The 21,609-nt window shown below is 37.1% G+C and overlaps 1 protein-coding gene across 3 annotated transcripts in view; it reads right to left on the reverse strand.

Annotated features, from left to right (window-relative positions):
* The window catches only part of VCAN (versican), a 107,275-nt gene that overhangs the window by 34,596 nt on the left and 51,070 nt on the right, over window positions 1-21,609 (reverse strand). For 2 of the 3 annotated variants that reach the window (XM_003920784.4, XM_010340685.3), the window contains one exon: window positions 1,500-6,770. The exons of the other annotated variant lie outside the window; for it this stretch is intronic. In XM_003920784.4, coding sequence (XP_003920833.2) covers window positions 1,500-6,770 — 5,271 coding nt within the window. The remainder of the gene's footprint in view (window positions 1-1,499; window positions 6,771-21,609) is intronic. 3 annotated transcript variants of the gene reach the window in all.

Here is a 21,609-nt window from a genome sequence, read left to right on the forward strand (position 1 = left end):
GATAATTGGTACATATTTCTCATTTGTCAAATTTAACTCTGTAAGTACCTAGCTATTACCAATTATTTTTATATCATATTTTCAACAACCTGAAGTGTATTAAACTAACTTACAAAACAATACATATTCACCAAATTATTAGATTATCATTTACAGATTAAACATAGAGTGATAACAAAAAACCAAATGCCAACTACATTTCATTAATGTCATTCAAAAGATTTCAAGCCATTTGTTAAAAAATGCACTTTCTGACTATTTTACTCTTTCTGAAGCACATAAAAACAAAGCATTCGTGGCACAAAAGGTAATACTGATATGATCAGAAGAATAATTTTAACAATAGTCATGGCATAAAACATATTGATTAAAATAAAACATGTATTCTTAACCAAGACAGGCATTAAAGTACTCTGATTTTTTTTTCTCTCTTTTTCCAGATAGCAGCTAAGTGATGATGTCTACTTGTGGATTCCACTGACATTGTTAATATAAATAATAACATTCTGGGAAAACACTATTAAGAGTGGATTTCTTGACATCCTCAGGCTAGATTAAGAGAAAATAAATTCTACAAAGTAAATATTCCAAGATTCCTGGTTTACATATGGTTCAATATAAGTAGTTTATTTTTATAGTATGCTGAAACCAGCAAAGAGCAGTAAAAAGAGTATGGACTTTAGGGTATAGCTGAGCTGGGTTCAAAGCCTATTTTTACCGCAATGTGGCTGTGCCACCTTGGCCAAGTTATTGAGCCTCTCTGAATCTTCACACCTTACCCTTTCACACAGGGCTTTTATAGCTTTTTTGTGACAATCAGAAGACGTGGTTTATATGAAGCAGTATCAAATTCATGCTTTCCATACATTCAGTAAATAAACAGAAAACTCTCAACAGGCAGTGTGTTTATATAATAAATGAATACTCAATACTGCTAGGCACTGTGTTTGAAGCATTATGTAGATGTCTTAAACAAGGACGTTCATACAAGTATGAACTGATACTGATACTGCACAAACTCTTAAATATTTATTAGAACTATTCACTACTCTCAAATGTTAAAGGCCTGAAAGAATTTGATATTGCACCAACAGCATCCATCAGTGGGAGGATTTTTAAAAACGGGACTCTTTTTTTCTACTTTTAAAACTAAGATGTATAACAGTGAGACATATGACAAAGCAATACTCTAGTTGTGAGTAAAACTAATTGAATTTTTATAACATTAACAATTTCATCTTTTCCACGTTGTAATTGTATATTATTTCTAAAACCCAGAAAAAAATCTAAAGCATACTTGCAAAGTCCAGAACTAATCTATACTTACTGTCATTTCATCTCATTATGAACTCAGTCCTGTGGCCTGGCCTGCTATTATGTGAACAATATAAAACTCTCCATTGATTTAACATCACAATAAAAAGTATATACATAGAAATGTTAGGACCAAGAGGCTGTTTCCAGGTTTGGAAACAGATTTATCAACGTTGTGGTCTTACCTGGTAAATAGATTGCCGTGCCTTCCACTGACTCTTCATTAATGCCAATCAGGAAATCTGTTTCATTAGAAGTTTCCAGAAGGGAAAATGGTGGTGTTGCAAGCTCAGTATTAAATTCCACAGTGCTTACTGTTGCCTGATTATCGGAATCAAGAATTCTCGCTGCCACTTGCTGTTCTGACGCTGCTATTGTGGAATCCTGCTCTCTGATTAAAGCTGCTTGAATTTCAGGGTTTGTTTCTGGAGAAGAAGAAACGGTGGGTCTCTCAGAAGTCTGTGGGCTTGGCCAAGGCACCACAGCTGCCTCGATCCCATAAGTAGCAGAAGCAGAAGTAGAATGTGGCCACTGTGTCGCACCTTCTAATTTAATTTCATTGGCAGTTGTAATCGTTCCAGCCTCAGGTGTTTTAATGCTGGAAAACATCTGGATTCCTTGTCCAGAAACTTGACCATCGGTTTTGTTTTGGAAATCTTGAAGAATCTCAGTTCCTTCCGCATCAGTAAGTTCTGTGGGAGAAGCTTCCACTTCTTCTAATAATTTAGGCTTACCGTCATCTTCTGAAGGTTCTACTTTTGTGTCAGGAGATAACGATGGAGGCTCAGTTATGTGAAGGTATTCCTCACTTGATGGTTTGAAAGTCGCTTCCACATTTACATGAATTTCCTTAAAAGAATTCTCTGGAGACGTTACAGATGAGCTGACATCTATTCCTGACAGAGCACTGGGCTGGGGGACCTCTGTGTGCCCAGAGGCTTCACTGCCTGAGTCGATAGTGAGTGGAGATGATGGTGTCTGAGAAGACAGCTTTGCAAATGTTGAAACTGCTAATGTGTCAGTGTAATACGGGGGACTGGATCCTTCCATCACATTAGGCACCTCTGTTAAACTCTGATCCAAAAGATAGGTAGTAGCAATACTTACATAGGGAGTATGATCTACCAATGCCTCTTCGGCTCCTGAAGAGAATTCGGGCTGAAAAGACGGACCCACATGTTTCTTTTCTTCATACTCCTCCTGGGTCCTTTCAAATTGGCCCAATGTTGATATTATTTCGCTTTGGTCTGCAATAGCTTGACCATCAGACAAAGTGCTTGATTCAAACATGTCATCCAGCACTTTTGCTTCAGCTTTTATTTCTTCAATCTCTGGAATCGCCATGGCAGACTCACTAGGAATTGGCAGGGATGTTGGTGTGGGAAGTAAAATGTCTAATACTGTGTCTGTGCTAGGAGCAGGGGTCCCAGTTGTGAAGTTAAAGCCCATATGATCTAATTGTCTTCTATCTTCATAAATCACGGATTCATTGTGTGTTGCCTGAGTGTAGCTAGCCAGAAGAACATCGCCAGAGCCCTCAAATGTTTCCTCAGTTAAAGAAAGGTTGGCAGCTACCTCATAGATCTCTTGAACTTGAGTGCTGTCATCATTACTTCCATCATTACTGTCATGTGGTTCGGATGGTACCTCTGGATCTATGTCTGTTTGCATTCCAAGAATGTCTTCATATACAGGTTTGGTATGATCAATATCTATGATAGTATTTTTATCTGATGTCAGCTCAGGTAGAATTTCAAGAATGGTACTCTCTGTAATTGTCAGTATTAAATCCTTGTCCTCTTTGTCCAGGTCTATAATAATATTTTCAGTGGGTTTTATTCTGTTAGGTTTTAAGGTGGAATCCTCCAGTTCCCTGAAATGGTCTTGGAAACTACCTGCAACACCGTTTGTGGCCTTCTCATATGACACTGTATTTGAAGGTGCACTAGTTGGAACAGGGGAGCTTTTGTTCTGCTCTGAATGAAGAGGCTGCATCACTGAAACTGTTGGGAATCCATCATCAGTAACAGCTTTAGCACTTGCCATCTCAGGATGCTTTTGCAGGGACCCATCAGAAACAAATGTGGTGCTGCTTCCTTGTCTGGTTGCCTGAGTAGTTGCAGAAATATGAACTGAATCAACAATATCCACTTCTCCAGATCCTTCTCCAGAATGTTCATGAAACAAGTCAGACAGTTTTGGTGCTGATGTAACAAATTCTTTGGCCATTTCAAAACCATAAGCTCTAGCCAGAAAATCAGTGGACAAGGTTGATGTTTCATTAGTTTCTGCTGTTGAAGAATTCTTGTTAGAGTCTTGTTCAGTTACGGTTTGTGGTCTACTAGTCTGGATTTCTTCTGCCCATCTGAAAGTCTGATTTTGAGGATGTTCTATGTCCGTGGAGAAAGGGAGAGATGCCTCCGTGGGTCCTTCTGTTCTAGAGTCACTTAAAATTTCTATTAAGATTGTGCTGGCTACTGACTCACTACCTTCAGAGATGCCTGTTTGGGACTCGAGTGGTCCAACCTCACTTGCCACATTTTCCATTCTGTTAGAGTCTTCAGTTTTGTCACTTGAGGTACTTGTTTGTAAACTTTCCACTTGAAGAGAGTGCGTATATAATGTGTTATTGATTTGTTCCATTTCAGTAAAATTCACTGACTCGGTTTGTAGAGTAGGTAAAACTTCTTCACCTGATCCCAGTCCAGAGAATATGAGCTCAGTATCTGACTCTTGAATTGTTGGTCTCATACCTTTGGGAAAAAGTCTTATACTTTCTTCTCCTTTCATTGGTGAATCTGTGACTATATGTTCAGCTGGTACAGATTCAGTCACTAAGGGAGTAGCTAAGAAAAAACGTGACTTTTCAGTAGCTTTAGGAAGAGTTGTATAAGATTCTGAGCCCTTTGCATCCGGATCTGGAGTAGACACATTAGCTAAGGAAATGTCTTCCTCCTCCATTTCTTTATCAGCACTGTAAGTTTTCTTTGTTGTTAATACAGAATAATCTGAGATTTTGAGTTCCGTTTCAGTAAATGTTTGTGAATCAAAGATGGTTTGCTCTGGTGCAGGGGAATGTTGTGGGGATTCAAAAGACTTTTCTTCTTGAATTTGTTCCTCTGATGCTGTTTCATTTTTAATTTCTTGTCTTACAGGGTTGACTTCTTGCCTTGACCATAATTTGGCTGGCTCCATAGTTTGGGGAAAGTTTGTTGAAACTGTGGCACTGACCTTTACTTCCTCCCTTTGTACTGGTGTTTTAGTGCCTTCCACTTCTGCTGTTGGTAAAATGGTGGATCTTCCATCAGTTTCATTGACAGCACCCACTTCTCCCAAACCTTCATCAATAATGGAGGAAGCTGTACCAGAAAAATTTCCCACAGCACTAGGAAGCACTGGATCAACAGAGTGGCTGACTGTGACCAGCTGCTCACCCGAGCCCTCAGCTGAGGATGTAAACTCTTCCCAAGGGAAGGCTGAAGTGCTCACCATAGTGCTACCGGGTCCTTCTGAGTCAGGTGTACGACTGATGTGAACTGAAGTAGGTATTGTAGGTGGTGAAATCTTGGCGTCCCTAAATACTGCATCTCCAGAGCCTTCCGTCATTACTGTTTCTTCTTTCGCTATGGGATGAGGCACTGTTGAGTATTCTCTAAAGTCACCACTGAAATCTTCCTCCAAAGGAAAACCAGTGGAAAAGCCCCTTATTTCTGTCCCATGATTAGGTTCTCCTAATCTCTCTGAAATCAAAATTTCCCTGGGTGTTTGGCTTATATTTTCAGCACCTTCTCTGTCCATTACTGTACTCAAAACCAGTCCTGTTGGCTCAGTGGAGAATGTAGGTCCCACATGTGGAGACAAAGTACCAGCTGCTTCCTTTTGGGCTTGAATCTCATACTCTAAATTTAATGAAAACGAAGAAACAGTGGTGGTTTCTGGGTGAGCAGCAGCTTCTCCAGAGCCGTGCTCCACAAAGAGAGAGGCAGAACTACCTGGGAGAGTAGCCAGACCTTCCTGAACCCCAGGTTGATGGACACTGCTGTGCTCAGTGGTTTGTGCCCCCAAATTTTCTAATGTATTTGTTTCTGTAAAGACAAGAGTAGAATCTGTCATTTCCCTTTCAGACTGTGCTGGTGTTGTAAAGGACATAAAACTTTTCCTGGCACCTGAATCACTAGATGTATCTACATTTGAACTTTCTAATCCAGAGGGTAAAATTATTTGATCTGATCTCCGTGTTGGCGAATATACCTCAATTGTAGAAGCTGTACCTCTAGTTCCCTCCTCCTCCTTCCTTTCCTTTTCTTCAGCAGAGGTACTGGAAATCCACTCAGAAATGTCTGTTTCACTTACAAACTTGGTAGGCACCACTTCTGCAAATGGTTGTTCCGAAACTGAATAAGTGGTGGTTGCAGGAACCTCAAAAAAGCTTTCTGTGGTTATCCTGCTAGTGTCTAAAGTAATGAGTGTACCAGTAGTATTTCTCTGTGGTAAATCAGTTACCGTGGTGGACATTATATCTTCATATTCTTCTGCTTCTCCAGAGCCTTCCGGAAGTGGAATTGAAGAACTCCCTGAGAGCTCTACAACTTGTCTAGGCGTTGCTTCTACCCAGCTTTCCTTGGTAGATAATAGGTCATCTGGCCAAGGATTTCCTGTTAGGGTAACCGCTTCTTCCTCTGAAACAGATACTGATGCAGAGCTAGGAACGATAGTGGGGGTGTATGTGATGGAAGTACTTTTTTCCACCTCGTCACCAGGTGTTACTTCCTTAGGCCTGGCAAAGACTATTTTCTGAGATTCTTGGTCAATGGCAATCTCTCCTGAAGACTCTTCAGGAAACAGAGTTACAGGTTCGATATGTTCACGTGCCTGATGACCAACTTCGGTATCTCTCTCTGTGTCTGATTCTGCCCCCTCTGCGGCTGTTTCACTTTCAAATTCCTCATGGAATGAGGCTGTGGGGAAAACATCAGGCTCACCACCTGAAAAATGTTCTGATGTTTCAGGGTAAGTCTCAGGCTTCCACGTAATTTCAAGAGATTCAGTTGTTTCTGCAGATTCATTAGGTTGCACAGCAGTAGACAATTCCGTTTCAGCTATTACGAACAGATGAGTATCACTTTCGGAGCTGTCTGAGAAATTCTGAGAAGGTGCAACACTTTCAAACTGGCCACGTCTAGCTTCTGCAGCTTCTGGGTCCTTGGGCACAGTGGTGACTAGATGCTTCCCATTTATGTACTGCACAGATGGGGTGGTTGTCACATCGGTAGCATTTGCACACTCTTCTTCATCTTCTTCACTGTGGTATAGCTCTATTTCAATTAGGTCAGGTAATTCAGGTATAATTTCAGCCATTAGATCATGCTCTGGATCTGTTTCTTCACTACAAGGTTCCTCTTCTTTAGATTCTGAATCTATTGGATGACCAATAACACTCAAATCACTCATTCGACCTGAAAAAAACAGAGTTTTCACAATACTTAAATAGAAAATTTGGCAGTGTATGACAGAAGAAATTGATAGCAAGGCTGGTCACACTCACACACACAAAGAGGGATTCAAATCTTTTCATAATAAGTGCAATCACCCTTTTATATGGTTCTGGTCTTCAAATTTGCTGTTTTTATATTAACAGTAAGAGAAATGTATTCAGTTTAACATTATTAAAACAGGTTATAAAGACTCGTCAACACATTTAAGAAAACAACGTAGTCCTTAAAATGAAGCAGGGAATCACATACACATTGTAATCTTGCAATGCAGGAATTAATCTTTGTGTGAACCGCAAAAAGAGTAAAATTAAGACTATTTCATAGAAAAAAGTTAAAAATTAAAACCATATTATATAGAATTAATTACTTTTTCTATAGATCTATTTTTAGATATGATCTATATAGGAAAAGTAATTGATTACTGTTCTTTTTGTAAGGGAACGTTTATACACTCTCTATTCAATAAGAAAACGAGAAAGAGATTCCTTCTGGCTCCTTCATAATATGTTCTAGAGCGGATTGTCTTACAGAAAAACAAGAGCACTTTATTTATGGCCCTTTCACATTGCAATGGCATCCTCTACCCACTGCAGCACTGAGACAAGGGCTTAACCACAACCCGTGCATAAGAATAGGAAGCACCGGAGAGGAGGGCTCTGTGGGAAACTGCTCACTGAAAGGACAAGAAAGAAAGAACCTTCCACACCTGTAGACCTTTATCCTTCCCGAGATGTGACCCGTTAGGTCAATTTTAGTTCTTGTTATTAACATTTTCTCTGAAGAAAGTTCAGGAGTCCTATCTAAATATTCTAACTAGCATTCTTTGAAAAGCACATATCATCAGAATATTTCCTAGACTGGAAATTGCCAAATGGTAGCAACCACTAAGCTCAATGGACTTTTCTGCTATCAAAAATACACCAGCAAAGCTCCTTGTCTTGGGCACTAGGAAAGAAGAAATTCTGAGCCCTCACGACAGAGGCATTCAACTGTCCTAAGACAGGGTCCTGCCCCTGCAGCTGCCTTACATTTAGTGACAAGACAGTATGAAAAGGTGTCTGTGTATGTACTGACCCATAAAGAAGACCAAAATAATTGCACACTTGCCCATAGGAATAATAATGCAGAATTAGTTTTCAAACTAGCCTCAATTCATAACACACACGCCTAGGCCGAACCTGAAAACGTTTAGGAGAAATCACTATGACGGAGCCAATGCTGCTTCCCACCCTATCATCTAAAGGGGAAAAACCAACTGTTTTCTCCGGAATTATTCCTTTTGCAAGAAGCTATTTCCTTCTATCTGTAGAAAGAACAATATCTAGCATTAGCTGTTTCATCAGAAAAGAAAAAAACCTATTGACGAGGAATCAGTGTTGCTTATATTCTAATTTATTTTGTGAATCAACACAAATATAGAGGTGTAGGAACTGCCAAGACAAATTTCACAGAAGCTCCTGGAATTTTTTTAAATTAAAAAAAAAAAACAGACAATAAGACTTTTATGTAATCAGAAGACATATACATTTATGTATTTTATTCTAATAGGAACAAGAAAGAAAATTCTCTTCCGTATCCCACCACATCTTCACTAAATTATTTCACTAAACTACTTCTAGGTATGACTGGGTTATTCTTACCTGAACTAAACACCCTTCCTATTGAACTTTTACAAACTACAGTTCATTTCTTATATCTCCATCCCATTCCATTCTACACATTCAGCTTTTCAACTACATAAGCTACAGCATATGGGTGCTCAAATGAATGAGAAAATATTTCTACCACAAAAAGAAGTGAGATAAATATACAACTCTAGTGTAATATAAAAACATAAAATGAATTCAGATTATTTCTGACACAGATGTTGCAATTATTGCTAATTGCCAAGTTCAAGGAAATGATGAAATGCCTTGTCATTTAAAATATATAGATAATTAAAAGGACTAAGTTTCTTCACTATTAGGTCAATAAAGTTATTACTTGGCTCTTATATATAGTACCCATGATGTATACGTTTTAAAATAGGAGGATACCACAAAATATTCAGACAATAACATCCTCTTAATACAGTTTGCATTGAAGGTAAACTTTGTGCTATGAAAAAAGAATGTGAAGAAAATGTTTAAGCTGCAGGAGAGGAAGCATTTAAAATGCCTTCTGTACAAATGAATATCTTGAAATATTCACATCAATAATTTTATCTAATCACCAAGACCAGGAATCTCTCATTGCTAAAACTATTTGAATATAGTTGAATTAAGCCGGACGCAGTTAAACTATTCAGTACAACTTCATGAGATTTAACTGGAGTTTTAAAATGTGCTTATCTTAAACTGCTCATACTATCATTTTACCTGCAAGCAACCCTTTTATTTTGCTTTGTTAAACAAAACTAGAATTCATGATTAAGAAATATTAGATATAGGTACACTAAATTCTTACGTCTGTTTGGTGACATCATAGCTTTCATTTAAATACAGAAAAAAGATTTCAAATAAGAAACATGGGCCAATGTCAAGCATATAAAGAACCTCTATCATATTTTGTACCCTTTTGTAAATAATGAAGTTAAAACTAGCCATTCAGCTAGGTTTCTCCAGCCAAACACAAGGATAAAAAAGACAATATCTGATCAATATTGCATATTTATAGACTCCTAGGCCAAGAATGGGGTAAACACACTCATTGCTATTACAGATTTACTTAGGTTTCTAAGTAAATTTTTCACTTAAAAAAAATAAGACTGCTATAAACATATCTCATGATTTTCTTATTGAGTAATTACAGATGGAAGTCTGTCAAGTGTGATGTTGGTGGGTGGAGAAAAGCAGAGAGAGAAGACACGAAGATGTGCCAACGTGTCACATGTCAGTATGGCAGGAAACTGATGGACGATCATAATACTCACTGAAATGTTTTGTTTTTGTTTTTGTTTTTGTTTTCCCCTGGGAAAGAAAATGAAGGATTCTAAGTGTAAATCATTAATATATAACAATTTAGCTATCAACTCACATTAAGACTACTTAATTCCACTAAGGGCCATGGCATTCATTTCACAGTTTCTGATTTTAGCTCCAATAACAAAGTATAATATTCTTTTAGTTCATATTCTACTCAGATCAAGAACTGTAATACTTCAAATTGCCCATAAATTTATAAGGACTTCCTTGCCATTTTAGACTATGATATAAGAATTTCTCACCAAAAACTCAACTGTTAGATGTAGTAAATTCCATTCTGTAACCTAAATAAATATGATAATATTTCAACCACAGCAATATAAACATATCAGAGACAGAACCTTTGCATACACTTCTTAAACACAGTGTTGCTTCATATGGGGTTTTGCACACAAAATAAATCTCAGTACCACCACAATCATGCCTGCTACCCTAAATGTAATATCTCTTCAGGTGCTAACTGATTTCTCAAAATATACCGAATACCTTGTATGCGTCGGACCCAAAGGCAGACACTCTCTTGTCAACTTCAGAGAGACCCAAGTGTACTTTCCAAGTCTCTCCTTACCCCCTTCCTCTCTCTCTCTGAAACAAATGTTCTTGCCAGTAAATCAAAGAACTGGCATTACTAAACTCTTTTCCCCTATTTTAATGGGAAATTTTCTGAATGTACTTATTGCAAATGTACCAATCATTAAATTTAGATTAGGATTCCTTTCTCCGCCCATCTCCCAAGTATTTGACCTGACTTGCCTTCAAAATGATAGAAAACAAAAATGTATTATGCAGTTTCATCTTGTATTTCTCATCATGAAGTTGGCAGCACATCAAAATAAATTGAGTAATTGAGAGGAAAATCTACCTATAAATAAAATAATATGCTCATTTAATATGTATAATATAAATTTTCTTTTCTTTTTTTTTTTTTTTTTTTGAGACCGAGTTTCGCTCTTGTTACCCAGGCTGGAGTGCAATGGTGCGATCTCGGCTCACCGCAACCTCTGCCTCCTGGGTTCAAGCAATTCTCCTGCCTCAGCCTCCTGAGTAGCTGGGATTACAGGCACGCACCATCATGCCCAGCTAATTTTTAGTATTTTTAGTAGAGACGGGGTTTCACCATGTTGACCAGGATGGTCTCGATCTCTTGACCTCGTGATCCACCCACCTCGGCCTCCCAAAGTGCTGGGATTACAGGCTTGAGCCACCACGCCCAGCCCTTTTTTTGGGGGGACGGAGTCTTGCTCTGTCACCAGGCTGGAGTGCAGTTGCTCGATCTCAGCCCACTGCAACCTCTGCCTCCTGGGTTCAAGCGATTCTCCTGCCTCAGCCTCCCAAGTAGCTGGGACTACAAAAATTAGCTTGCACCACCATGTCCAGCTAGTTTTTGTATTTTTAGTAGAGATGAGTTTTCACCATGTTGACCAGGATGGTCTCAATCTCCTGAACTCGTGATCCGCCCACTATGTTCTCCCAAAGTGCTAGGATTATAAGTTTGAGCCACCATGCTCAGCCGAAATTTTCTTTTTTTTTTTTTTAAATAAATTCTGTTGTGTATTTGAGGTTTACACCATGATGTTATAAGATATATGTAGATGGAAAAATGAAGCAGATCAACATATATACCATCTTTTTTGTGAGAAAAGCAACTGAAATCTACTTTAAAAATCCCAATACAATTTTATTAACTGCAATCTTAATGTTGTATATTAGATTTCTTTCCCCAGAAAGAAATTATCTACTAAATGGGAATTACTTAATTTCAAAAAATAACATAAAATGGGAGTTGAAATTATTTTGTTTCCTTTTTCTGAAAGTAATAGTCTCACAATTAAGCAACTATAATTATTATTTAAATAAGTTGTGACAACTTGCAAATGGTTTTATCGAAATTTTTTTTGACAGGGTCCTGAACTGTTGCCCAGGCTGGAGTGCAGGAATACCATCATAGGGAGCTTCACACTCCTGAGTTCAAGCAATCCTCCTGCCTCAGCCTCCTAGAGTACTGGGATTACAGGTGTGTACCACTGCACCTGGCTGGATTTCTTAATGTATGAAGGAAAGAGAAATGTTAATTACCTAGGGCTTTAAAGTTAAAATTTTCTGCTGACATTTCCTATACTTACCAATCTAAGTTTTATTCTGTCAGTATAGCTTATTTCTTCCCATACTTTTAACATCCAATAGCAGGAAAAGGTGGGGTATAAAACCTGTCTACCATTACCGTATACAGATCAATTTTTCCCTGCCCTGTCACCCAAATTCCTGCCACTAACCCCTTGCATCTCACCAAATCCTACTTGCCCCTCTTTGTTTATCCTTCCTCTGAAATTGCCTTTTCATCCCCCTTTCCTATCACCACCTCCACCCACACCTATTATTAGAGAATCTCAACAGCTGTAATTATTGCAAACCAGAAAAGTTTCTTTGTGGTGTATAGTAAGTGGGGGACACTCATGCTATTGTGAGAGGAGGAATCTCATTCCAAAATGGTGATCTGCTGTATTTCATAGGAACAGAGCAACCCAATGGTGTAATTGACATTCCAAGCTCTTCGATGAACAAGGCCTTATAAAAGACTGCTCTATTCTAGAATTTTGCTCAAAAGGCAATATAACTTTTATTTGGATTTCAAGAGTCAAACCACAGAACTCTACAGAGTGTATGCATAATCTTTTCTATGTTTATATGAATGTATTTTAACAGCTTGACGTGAATATACCAGTACCATGGTTAATAGGTTTTTTTAATGACATTTCACACAAAGCTTTATTGCTAGCTGACTTCAAATTATTCACCAAGTATTTTTAAGTACTTCATAGCAAAGTTTTGTAGACAGAGCACAAGTCTTCCAGTCATACTGTTACCAGACACAAAACATAGTTGCTAAGATGCATAGGCAGCTGGTTATAGTTCATGTTCTCCTTGGGGAACTTTACAATTTAAGTTTAGGAGCTTTTAATTAAATGTGAGTGTATACCAATCTACTCAGCAGAGATATATTAGGATCACATTTCTTTATTAAAATGGATCTCATTTTAATGTGTAACAAAAAAATTTTGTTTTATTAAAAAAAATACAATAGACAGTCGCCTTCCTGAAGTGCTTGAGAAACACTTGCAGAATTTAAAGAGAGAAAGCTTTAAATTCTTTAAGATATTTAAGAGCCCAGCAGCTCCCTGTTCCTATCTTAGTATCTTCCTCATTCCAGCCTCAGACTTAGGCAAGAAGACACCACTGCAGCCCACAATCTCCAGCTTGGGATGCTTCATATATCCCCCTTTGAACTTTACTCATCCAATTAGGAATGATCCACGGAAGCCCTCATCCTCCAATATATCTTTTCTAAAACACCTCAGCCCAAACTAGCCATATCTTTGATCTGTTTGTCATAGGATGTATGTCATACAGGTTCTCATTTCTAAGTGTCCTCGTATTTTCATTTTTTAATCTCGCTTCCCTACCTAAATTTTCTATTCCTTAATTAATGTGAAGGGAATCTTTAAACACATAATGCTCTTCATACTCTCGCCCTCTAGCCACTTAGCTCCTCTTTCCGGAATCTAGTTGGAAGAATGTAGACATAATTATCATTACAAATAAAGTTTACATTCTGCTGGATTGAGACTTCATTTGAAAGATTTGTATCTCAGACTGAAAAAAATGTTTTTTGGTTGCAATTACAGCTTAGTCTGATCTACAACTAAAGAATCATACAAACAACTCAAACTCTAAAGACTTTTGTGGTTATAAAAATCTAGATAATTTAAATGTGTTAAATGTGCAGTCTCAATACATTTTTCATCTTTTTTTTTTTCCAAATCCATGTAGGCTTACATTAAGGCAGTAATCACAGTTTTTCTCTAATGTAAATGGATATTGAACAAACTAACTTTGGTAGTACAGCCAAGGAATGCTTAAGCCACAGGCATATTTCCTTTTCATTTCTATGTTTGCAGATAGAACTTAACATGGGTATAGCAAAGTGTAAAGTATGTGGTTTTGAGTAATTAAGGAGGTACTCTTCAATATTACTCCCAGTCTTCAATAGTACTTTTGATTCAATTATTATTCCCAAAATTAAAAAAAAATTATTTTGATAACAGTTCATTCCCTTTTCCTCCTCATTAACTGATGCCAAGTGCTATTTAACATTTGTGACAAAAACTGTACTCCCCCAAATCTGATCAAAGGCCACCATTTCACTCAGAGAAGGCTGAATCAGTTATATTCTTTTCCCTTAACATAGAGTACAGCTTAAACCAAGAGAGACGTGAAGCAGCCCCTCCCCAGGGTTCTGCATTTCAGCAGATCTTCTAAAGATCAGAAAGCCTTTAGTCATTAGTAGCATTCAACACTCACTGTTGCAGCAAAACGCAGGAGAGGCACTTAAAAATAAAGATGCCTAATAAGAAATAAATAAAGCTGATTTTTTTAAAAAAAAAATGCAAATTCCTGAGCCCTACCACTAGAAATTCAATTTCAAGTTGTCTGGAGGGAATGGAAATGTGAGTATTTTTATTTGGGGAGACCCTGATGATTCTGACATATAACTAGGGTTAAGAAATGGTGTGGGCAGTATTTAAGCCCTGGACTATTTCCTGATGCCCCTCAAACCAAGGTATATAGTGGCACCATGAGTGTTCAGCCAGCTGGTGCCTGGTTGGGGAGACTCTACACCTTCCCAGGTAAACTGGGTGGATGCTCGATGAAGGAACATGTGCCTAGAGTTTCTTCTGAGATCAGTTCCGAGACTTTGCATGCTAAAGATACTTCTTATTTCACATTTGCCTCAATTTTTTTTAATGAAGCAAGCAATTAATTTTGATATGTACTCTCTTGTTTACTATTTAGTTCAAGTTGCCTCCCAACTAAGCTATAAATTGAATTTATTTCTTTTATAAGATGCATTATAAATTACAATTATAGTATTATGAATTGTATTATTTTCTTTTCCCCAGCAAACAGTTAGTAGCCTGATTGAATGACTTTATTTCAATAGACCTCTAAAACATGTTCTGGGGGTGAGTGTGAGGAGATCAAAGAGAATGTTCTGTCTGCAGATAGCAGATGCGTTCCTTCATAAAGCAGAGGAAGATAAGTTTTCGGCACAGTAAAAATGAGGATTATACTATATTCCATTGTACTCTCCAGAAATATACACTATCTTTTACCTTTCTCATCTTAGAAACAACCAAACCTCCAGAAACCTACTATATGAAGCACATGGCCAAAGTAACTAAGCTACCCTTGTGAGACACCAGGGAGACTGTGCTACAAGGTGAAAAGATGAAGTCACTGAAAGCCAGTCACGATGCTTTCAGTGTACTGGTTGTACACGGGAGTAAGCATTTCCGGGTATAACACAGTGGCACCGTGTATCTTTTCAGAGGCATTGATACTGAAATACAACTGAACTTTTCCTCTCACTCCAGAGATTCCTTCTTTCTAGTTTAAAATCTCCTTTTAAAACTTAAATTATTTATGGAGAATCAAAATCTGTATATACTACCCAATCATTCAAAATTTATTTTCCTTCAAAAGATCAACTCACTCTTTTTAAAAATAATTATTTCCATTTTCTTGTCAATAGATGTGTGTTTCCCTCCGGATTCACATTCAGAAAGTCTAAACGCTGGCACGCTCTAAGGAACACCACATTTATTGCAATCAAATGAGTTCTCAGATGTCCACAGGACATCCCAGGATGAGGAATATTTTTATATTTTAGATCACCTCAATTAGGTTGTAAAAAAATTCAAACTACTTCAGCAGAAATGAAAAAATATACAACAGTTTTTAACTAAAAGACATCATCACTCCCTTGTCCATCCTGCCCCCACCAACCTGGGCCCCAATCTTGGAACTATTCTCTTAATGAAGCCACTTAATAACCAACATTTTTGTACATGACAACACTGGCCCCAGTGAAAAGTAATGTTATACATTTTCTAAACTGACAAACGTAGGCAATGTCTTTTTTAAAGCATATAATTTTCAGCTTTACCTAATTAAAATGGACCCTCAGTGGGCATTTCTTTCCCTCTCCTTTTATCCCTATTGCTCCTCTCACCAGGCACTTTTCTCCCCTTAGCTACGCCCCTCATCCACCAAAAAAGTTCTGAACACTGTCTGGACCCGTGAATACATTTTTTATTCATTGCACAAATGAACGATCTAAGAGCTATTAAGAAAGAAGAATGTAATCCCTGTGTAGAGAACTGGGAGTTTCCTTGACAACAACAAAAAGACAGCCGGGAATGCCCAATCCATTCTATAAATAGGCAGGAAGCTAGGCCCAATACCTGGGGAAATATATCGAGAATTTGTAAAATGATTTTTATGAGAAAAATATCAAATTGGTAGCTATCCAAATCATAAGCCTAACTTTCACACGTGAGAAAAATCAAAAAGCTAATAAATTCTACTCTTAGATCCTACAGACCCAATACTATATTTACATTTTAATTAAGGGCTACAGCTGCTTCTGATTTGCGTCCAAAATGGCACCATCCTAAAAAACACAACCTATGTAGGATTCAAATTTGAAGAAGGTATTTCAGTCAAGGAGATACTAAAACATAATTATACTTGGCTCCTTGTGACACAAATGATCTTGAATTTTAAGATCATTTGGTTTTTACCTATTTAGTACAAAACAGTTTATATTTTCCCATATTTAGAAGTCTGAAATGAAGTAATTTTTAAAGCCCACAGGGGATTAATTTGTACTAAGTTGTTACTATGTACCAGGCATTGTGCTTGGTGCTTTCTAGTCACTCAAGGAATATTAAATGTGTGAAGTGCCTGTCACAGCAACTTGCATGTGGCAATCACTCAGAGATCCCCTTCTTAAAGCAATGTGGTGAGGTTGTAATATTAGTATACATTTTTAATTATGTAATAACTGAGGCCTGCGGAGGTTAAGTAATTTCTACAAGACCAAACAGACTGTAAATACAGTTATCCTTCACTAGCCACGGGGGATTGGTTCTAGGACCCCCAAGAATTCCTGCAAATACTATGCCATTCTATAGAAAGGACTTGAGTACCAAAATCCATGGTACTCAAGTCCTTTCTATAGAATGGCATAGTATTTGCAGGAATCCTACATATAGGTTCATATACATATACTCTAAATCATCTCTAAATTACTTATAATACCTAACACAATGTAAATGCCATATAGTTATTAAAGTGTTGGGGTTTTATTTGTAATTTTTTTATTGTTGTATTGTTCTTTTTTATTGTGGTGCGTTATTTTTTTTTTTTTCCAAATATTCTCTATCCATGTTTGGTCAAGTCAGAGGAGGCAGAATCGTGGATACAGAGCGCCGCCTGCAACAAGGTTGACAGTGAACCCAGGTCTCTTTCCCAAGGCTCTTTCTACCACATTAACTGCCTCTTCCATGTATACTACGAAGCAAACTAACTACATCTTCACATTCCTTCAGAATATTAACTAGAATGTACTTCCAAAAAAATCCGGTTCTAATGTAGTTAGCATATTGTCATTATTTGACTGTTGAATAAATTAGAAAAAAATTTATCTACATATTACCTGCATATGTGAGTGTATATGCATATGTGTATATATATATATGCATGTGTGTGTGTATGTATGAACATGTGTGTGTGTATCTTTGTTTCATAACCCCTGTGATTTGGAGAAAGAGTATGTGTCAAAGTTTAGAAAATATCATTCCATATAGTAGTAGCCATTTTAATATGTTAAAAATTCTGACAGGGAAGTTGAGAAAGTCTTGAGTCCACATTGCATATAAGCTAAGAAGAGACTGACTCCAGACTCCCTAACTTAGAGCACCTGCTCTATAATCCTACTGATTCAGTATTCACTTGAATTAAGATGCCATAAACCTTTAAGTCACCTTTTAGAGAGTGTAGGTACTTTTTACAAAGTAGTTTTATGCCATTTAACTTTGTAAGTGTAATTCTGAACCATGATACTTCATGGTAATATATTTTGAAAAGGTAAATGTACTTAACCCACAGAACACGCTGTCATATCAAAATGTATGAATCACTGAAGCTCAGAAGTGTAAGAACACTCACTCCTTCCTCGAGAAGTTGGCAGAATATCTCTGGTTTCCATGAACTGTACTAGTTTGTGCATGAGGCCTAGGAAGGTACTCAACTTCTGAAGCAGACCATGTCAAATAGCGTTGGGATGACATGGCCTGCTTCAGAAGTGGTTTAGAAGTGCTGGACATGGATAAACCTGGAAACCATCATTCTCAGCAAACTGACACAAGAGCAGAAAATCAAACACCGCATGTTCTCACTCATAGGCCAGTGTTGAACAAAGAGAACACATGGACACAGGGAAGGGAGCATCACACACTGGGGTCTGTTGGCGGGAAATAGGGAAAGGACAGCAGGGGGTGGGGAGTTGGGGAGAGATAGCATGGGGAGAAATGCCAGATACAGGTGAAGGGGAGGAAGGCGCAAATCACGCTGCCATGTGTGTACCTATGCAACAATCTTGCATGTTCTTCACATGTACCCCAAAACCTAAAATGCAATTTAAAAAAAGAAAAACAGCTGTTTATATTTGGGGCTCCTTAACTCCTCTGGTAAGCTCATGTTGGGAAGCAATTGCCTAATAACTGGCTTCTTGTAATTGGATTGTAATCTATCCCTCCCGGAGAGACTGGCATGAGTCTCCTCCTTCTCATGAAATATTCTGTAACTTCCTGTCTTTATTGATTCCTTCCTTTTCCGACCTCACCTATTATTCACAGTCTGTCATACCATTACTACCTAGTGTGTAACCATGTTTTTGTATAATTGTATTTGATTGTGTTAACGTTAGCCAGCCAATAGGCACTTAGAGGCCTTGGGAGCACAGCCTATAGTTTATGTTTCTTTTATGACCTCCTTTAATATCCATCAAAGGACTAGACATGCTATAGCTTTACCTGAAGGTAATTCTTGATTGACTGTGCTCTGCTAGAAGATGACTTAGTTTTGCACATACAGGCGAGACTCTGAAATACCATTATATATTATCTTAATGACACATAGGCATCAATAAGATTGAAACAATATTTGTTAATTTGTTTTATTCAGCACCATTCATATAGTGAGTCAAAGGTAAATGTTAAATGTGTATAATTATACTGAGATAGAGATATAGATAATCAGACCAATTTTTAAAACATTTTTACTTTTAAGAACTTAATTCTCTCAGGAATGAGTAACTGTTTTTGCTTTATTTTTAATTGTCTAGATATCATTCTTTTTCTAGCTGTGTTCTGAGGTACATGTTATTTTAGAAACCACCACAGGTGATGAGGAGAAGGTCCCAAGGGAGTGAGGCTCCAGATCTCCCCCCCTCAAACTTCAACCAATCCAGCTACTCTTTTGTCTGTTCAAGATACAGGAGCTCTCAATAAGACTTTGTTTGAAGAAAGGACCCGGATCTTATAATAACAAATCGGAAAGTAATTTTTTTATTTAATTAAAAAGTTTTATAAAATTCTATAAAAATAGAAAATACGTGATTTTTTAATAATTATATGAGACTATCTTAAATAAACATTACCTTTTAAAAAGTGATGACTGCAATCAATGACGTAATGATTGATATCTACCCAGCTGTCTCCTGCTCTCAGAGCCAACGTTCCTTGTTCTTTTTCCTCTCCATAACACCATATTTAGAAAATAAGCTTTTAGCTTTTTGTGTATTTCTCAAAATCGAATTAATCTTTAATAGCATTACATTAATAATTTTACCAATATCCTAATCTTTCTATCATTTGATTTAATATTGCTTTGCACCTGACTTTCACTTACATTTGGGTAGATATAAAACCAGTAGAAAAAAAAAAAAAAACACCTAACAAGACAATATCAAATAGGCCCGACACATAATAAGTAGCATATATGAATTTGTTTGTTAGAAAAGGTAATAAGCTTCTGTGAGCATCCTAATAAAAAAAATTCCATTTTCATGAGAAAAAAAAAGGTAATAAGCTGCCTATTTTAGGGTTATAAGTATTTTTATAATAACTTTGATATTGAATATCCACACACTTCTAAATTATTCTTTGATTTAAAAATACCAGTATGTCAGTTTTTAAAAACAGTCACAGTTTCTGTTCCACTACCTTGCAACATTTCAGATGATTTAGAGAAGTGTTCTTTAAAAAAAAAAAAAAAATCTAGAGTTGAAGAAACTACACCTTCAAATTCTAGGCCTTCATGCATGTTCACAAAGAAAGCCTTTCAATAATTTTTCAAAATGCAGGTGTGCAAATTACTCCTAAAATAGACAGGAATAAAGTTTTCAGTATCCCCTGAACCACTGTTAAACACACCCCATAGCATTTTTCAGCTCGTAAAACTTTTATGAGCTGAAAAGTTCCTTCAGATTTTTTTAACTGCTAACTACAGTTGCCCTCTAGCAACAGCACCGCAAGTTGCTTTTAAGATCCATTTGAGCAAGTATAACATAAGTGTGTCCTGAGTAGCATGTTTTGTTTCATAGTAGCAAAAAAAGAAAAAAAATCAAGATTTATATGACTCGCTGAGTGCAGCAAAAAAATTATTGAATGCCTGGGTTTAGGGTAGCATGGGTGGTATTTTTGCTTACTTCGATATACAGTATATATAAAGGTGGATTCTATTCTTGTGAATAGATTTATGCAAGTTCACACATGTACCAAGGATTTTCCAGTCTGGAAAATTGTGCCTTGATACATAAAAAGGTTGGTTCTCCAGGCACATATGCCCTTTTCCTTATTAAGGTATACACCTGCCTTGAAACTCATTAATTGAACATCTGCTTTAGGATTTTCCCTTGCCAAAGCTCAAAATGTTAGAAGATAAAGTTTCTCATAGAAAATAAATATTAGTATAGGTAAGCAGTTAGAGCTGAGTAAACTCCAATGTCTTGTGAAGACAATAAACAATGCTTTTAGTTAAGGAGAGCAGCATGTACACAACACACAAAAATACAGATAACGACAGGCAGGCAGGCAGATACGTAATTACTCCACAGACACATCCCCTCCCCTGCACACACATACACACACTCTCACATTAGAATTCTGCCTGATGGAAGTAACCAAGTACTGTACAGTTCTCTGATCTATTATTATTCAAAACCAAATTAGTTTGAAGGTGGACTATAGTCCCCCATTTTGGAAGCATAAGAGAAGAGCACCCATACATATTGGCCAGGTCTAGCTGAATGAAGTCCACAACTCGCTTATAAATATACACCTTTGTAAAATTATCTCAGCTTTAGCTTACTTAGACCCTCCATTTCCAGTAACCGTTTATAACTTAGTTCTTTTTTTCTGATGACTGTCAATTCTTTCAGAGAGATGAAGTTTCACTTTTTCCATTTTGTAATTTGACCGTCATAACTTTACCTGGCAGTTTCCCACTTAGAAGAGTTTTTAAATGCAGAACATTTTTACTGGGTTTCATATTATTCAACTCAACTTATTATCTACAGTAACAGAGGACTATATATTAAAAAACAATCTGCATATTCATTCTGGTATTTTTTAAATTATCAAACTAAGTGTTGGTAGTAATTTACTTTTTACTTCTGTTTGCTTCTTCTTTTTTTTCCCCCCCACAGTTATATCTTCCTGTCTCTTTTCCAGCCTTACTAACGCAATCCTCATTCCAACTTCTTGGCAATTCATTTACTCTTTCCTACACCAGTTCCGAGAGATGAAAAATGGTGTGGAAAAGCGGAAATATGTTATGGTTTCCAAGAAATAATATCATCAGCAAGAAAATCATGATCAAATCCTGGCCTTTTAAAACTGTATTGGGAAGTGCAGATTAATTTTAGTGCTCTG

The sequence above is a fragment of the Saimiri boliviensis genome, chromosome 1 (genome assembly GCF_048565385.1).
Source record: "Saimiri boliviensis isolate mSaiBol1 chromosome 1, mSaiBol1.pri, whole genome shotgun sequence".
Classification (NCBI taxonomy): Eukaryota; Metazoa; Chordata; class Mammalia; order Primates; family Cebidae; genus Saimiri; species Saimiri boliviensis.